Source organism: Buceros rhinoceros, unplaced genomic scaffold (genome assembly GCF_000710305.1).
Source record: "Buceros rhinoceros silvestris isolate BGI_N320 unplaced genomic scaffold, ASM71030v1 scaffold17828, whole genome shotgun sequence".
Lineage (NCBI taxonomy): Eukaryota > Metazoa > Chordata > Aves > Bucerotiformes > Bucerotidae > Buceros > Buceros rhinoceros.
The window spans coordinates 35,655-40,020 of NW_010425310.1; the positions used below are offsets into that span (position 1 = coordinate 35,655).

At 44.8% G+C, this 4,366-nt stretch overlaps 1 protein-coding gene across 1 annotated transcript in view; it reads right to left on the minus strand.

Annotated features, from left to right (window-relative positions):
• Window positions 1-3,990, minus strand: part of ZMYM4 (zinc finger, MYM-type 4) — a 34,571-nt gene extending 30,581 nt beyond the window's left edge. Inside the window, exon 1 of the mRNA XM_010141100.1 lies at window positions 3,949-3,990. Within this exon, the coding sequence (XP_010139402.1) occupies window positions 3,949-3,990 (42 nt within the window). The remainder of the gene's footprint in view (window positions 1-3,948) is intronic.
• Between the last annotated feature and the right edge of the window lie 376 nt (window positions 3,991-4,366).

The following is a 4,366-nucleotide window of genomic DNA, read 5'->3' on the forward strand; positions in this document are numbered from 1 at the left end:
GGGGGGAAAGAAACCCGGGGGGGGGGGGCGGAGCCATAGAGCTGGGTGCATGGTGCCGGGCCTGCAGAGCCCCCTAGCCGCCCCAGCTGCAGCCTGGACCTCCGCAGCAGGCAGACGGACAGACAGACATCCAGACAGCCGTGGGGCCGGGCCACCCTGTGAATCCCTGCAGTCTGCTGGCGAGGGGCCGCACATCGCTCTTCCCTGGGGAGAATGGTTGTGTGTGGGGAGAGAGAGAGCGGGCGCTCAGCAGCTTTGGCGAGTTTCAGGCTTCCCTGGGCAACATAGCCATGCCCAAGAGTTCACAAGATCATTTTTGATGTATCCCAAGGGTAATTAAACGGCTATTATGATGGCTACTTTTAAGGCAAATCACAAACGATCCTCTATAGATGTAAAAAGACAAAGGCAGGAGATGTTCAGTTCCTCCTGGCTCCCTCTTTCTGCTCAGAAAACACAGTGTCACCTTGCATCTCCCTTAGCACCCCAGATTTTTAAGTTTCAAGAAAGAAGATTTAGGCTGGTACCTTCATACATTTTTAGAATACTGAATGATTCACCAGAAAACCAGGGGAGAGGTGCGGCCCCTCTCTGTCCCCAGGTTTTTCTGATATCCCTGAGATTTCTGAACATTCACAGGCCAATTCCAAATAAAGCCCCTGCGACCTTACCCGCCAAACACACAAAGCTGCAACTTGGTACACAGGCCCAAGTAAAGTCTGGCAAACCTAACTTGGCCTGAACTGCAGTGGGTTTAACCTACACCCACAAGGAAGCAGCTGTACAGGGCAAGGCTTCACCTTGCGATGATTTTTGCAAAGACACTTGAGTTCGATGTGCTGATCTGGAGCCCGTCAGATATGTGGGCTTTGCAAATTAAGAAACACACGCAGACATAAAACATACATCGAGCAAACAAACCAAGAGATCCACAATAAAGGCTTCCTTCTAAAAAGAACTTCTCCCGTCAAAACCTCACCCCTGGCTCTACAATGAACTTTCCTATTGCTGGTTAACACGCTACAAAAAACTGCTGACGCTGGGATTTTGCTTACACTGAATCTGTAACTGAGCTGAAAATGAGGAAAATTCCTATTTCTCACAGTATAAGCCAGAAAAACTAAACTGAAGTTTCATGGATGTGAAAATCACCAAAATCAGGGTCCATATCATAACAATGTCAGTTCCTGCTGTGATATGCAGCAAGCAATTATTCCAACCCAAATATTTCGGCTCAGCTATATGTTTTATCATCCCACAAGACAGACAGCATTTTCCAGATTACAAACACAGACTTTTGGCCACAGTTCTCAAAAGTACAGCTATCTAGAGACTATGTTCTGCAGAGCACACGAGCCTCTTAATGCCACTCGGAAGCCAAGCAGGTCATTAAGAGCCATCACTACGTCTTTTGAGGGAAAGCCAGTCCATGTAACACAAATAACAGCAATGAGGTGACAATCTGGGGTGAAGGACGAGCACTATAACCTCAGAAAGGTCCCTGTACTCAACCTCTCCTCCAAAAGGATAATTAAGCATAATTGCTTGCTACCAGTTATGTTACTAATTAAAAAAACCCCAACCAAATAACTCTGTAAATTAATCTTCAAAGAAACTGAAACATGTATAAAACCTAACTTTGCTTTTCACCATAATCTGTGCTCAAAGAAGCCTACAAGATGGCTTTGCATGCAAAACTGGAAAATTTACACATGTAGCACCTTCTGCTTGTTGATAAACACAGCGGGGATTATCAGCCCTTCTTCACAGAACGGTTTATACGTTAATGGGCCCACACTGGTGAATCATCTCAGCTACCATTAGATACTGCAACTCCTTCCCTTCTTCTAGAGTTCACTGCCAACAACTGGTGGTGAAACTGGAAAGCCTGTACGTATAGTCAGTTCTCACTCTTTCAGGATTTCTGTCCTTAAAGAGAGAAGAGCAACCATGTGATCGACTTTATTCTCCAAGTACCCTCCTAACTCAGGCTTCTGTTTTGCCTGTTCTGTTCCCTTCTACACCCCTGTAGACTTCTACGATTTTCTCCTCTCCTGCTCTTATAAAAACTGGTATTTCTCTTTCAGGGGGCTAAAATTCCAATTCCATTTGCAGCTGTTGCCCTGGCTGGCTTCTACTTTTCTTTTGCCTATGAAGAAAGCAATTCTCACAATGCACAGCTGGATGTTCTACCTTCTTTGCAAATACTGACACGGCTATCCAAGGATCTTCCGAATTAAGAGCCTGAACACCTGTAAAACTGGCAGAAAAACATAAGTACTGTGCAATTCTAGCTCTCAGCAAAGCTCCTGGGATTGCTTCACAGAGCACTCGAGATCTGCCCTGTTACATGGACAAACATGAGTGTCTGCACAAATCCCCTGCATGGCCCTGAACAAGCATCCCAGCAAGACAGTAACTCACATGGACCCACCTCTGCTTGATTCCTCTGCCTGCAGAGCAGCAGTGGAGGTGCAGCTTGCCCTACACAGGCATCCTTCCCCAGTGAAATGTTCTTAAAACATTTAACCAATCCGTTCAGTAAGTTCTGAGATAGCAGAAATTTTGCCAGAAACAGAAAAAAGTGTCATTTTTTTGGAGAGCACTGCAACATCTTCAACCAGGCAATAAAGGCCTGTTAATAGTCTGCATTATCTAAACTGTATTTCATAAAGACTTTCTTGAACAAATAGAACTATTTAATGAAGACTAAATCTTTCCACTTACATTTAAGACTGTTTTAACAAATATCAAGATACAAAAAAATTCACATAAATAAGTTATTCAAAAAACAATAAAAGAAGTCAAGTCCTCCAAAATTTCTGCTGTAGGAATCTCTGTACAGTTGTGCTAATTCTGTCTCAGGTTCTTCTCACCTAAATTTAGACAACCAGGCACTAGTTTATCAGGCTGGTGATTCAGGTTTCCTCTCCTTCCAACGAAAGTGAAGAGAGTCCTGCAGCAGCGATTCATCCTGCCCCGGGACTGGGCAGATGAGCTCTCAGAGGTTCCCAGCTCTTACACTCATGGCCAAAAGAGACCAGAGAACCTGGGTTAGATCAGAGGAGTCACCGTTTTGAGGGTACAGCTATAGCACAAAGACTGCAAAGGGAAATCAGTTATTTCTACACTCTCCACTGCTAAGCACGTAAACCCAAGAACCTCTCATCACAACTCCTCCTCTTGTCCTTCTCACGTACGAGGTGACACAGTCTGCAAGGACGGTTTCAGCACAGGCACAGCAGACTGACACACAAACCCACCGGCTCAGAAGAGCCCAGGATTCCTGCATCTCGCTGGTGCTCCACTGTGCCACCCTCTGTGGAGTCTGTGCTTTCTGGCCACCCTTGTGGGCAGCAGAAGTCTAAGACACAAAGACTAGGTCTCAGGTAACTGCTCACCTGGACAGCTCCTGGATCCAAGCACTGAGCTAACTCAGGACCACGACTCAGATTTTTGAGACTGAACTTTTCCGAGCTCTTAGAAGACTTCTAATATTTTTGTGCATCTGGAACAACTATCAAAAGGGAAAAGGACCAAATGTAAAACTCAAGTTTTGGTTTAGTTACCAGAAATCTGACGTAATAAGCTTTGTTTATAATGATAATTGATTAGCATAGTTTTTTAACTAAAACCTTCAAAGGTATTAGACACAGTCCACTTTAAAACTATCTAATGTCTGTGTAAGCCCTCTGATACTTCAAAGCTAGTTTTAAAATTAAACAGATCTATCTACAGCAGACAGCAAACACGGTAACCCAAACTAAGCTCATCATTCTTCACCAGTACCTACAGAAAGGATGGCACATATCATGCAATTTCTGGATCAGTCACAGGCTGATAAAGCAAAGTTAGTCTTTCAAACCCTTCGCTTCCCTTGAAATTTCTTCCAGGAAAGGAGTACGGTAGTACAGATCATCTACTCTAGGACAGGAGGTTGGCACCAGCCTGCAGCCTCCTGCCACTTAGCTCAGTCTCTCTTTTCCTCATACGGTTGAAGAGCAGCTCAGGACAGCAGATCTCAACTTCTTTCAAACTCAACTGTCATGTGGCTTTTGCTTCAGCCTGGAATGAGCTTCTAGAAATGCAGTAACTGCTCTGGGATCAGCAACCCACCAGGATTCATTTGTCACAGCCTCACACCTACCACACTCACGGAACACTCCGCTGGACCTCTCCAGTGACAGCGTTCATTTCACTCTCAGGTTATTTTCTCAGATTGACTCTTGCTCACTAATCAGAAATCCCAACCTCGTGGAGTACTCTACCCAGCTACCTCTTTTGTCCCTGTCGAAACACAATTTTCTTTTATTAAAGAGCATCAGGCAGAACATGGGCTAAGATGGTAGATGGTGAGAACCCACCT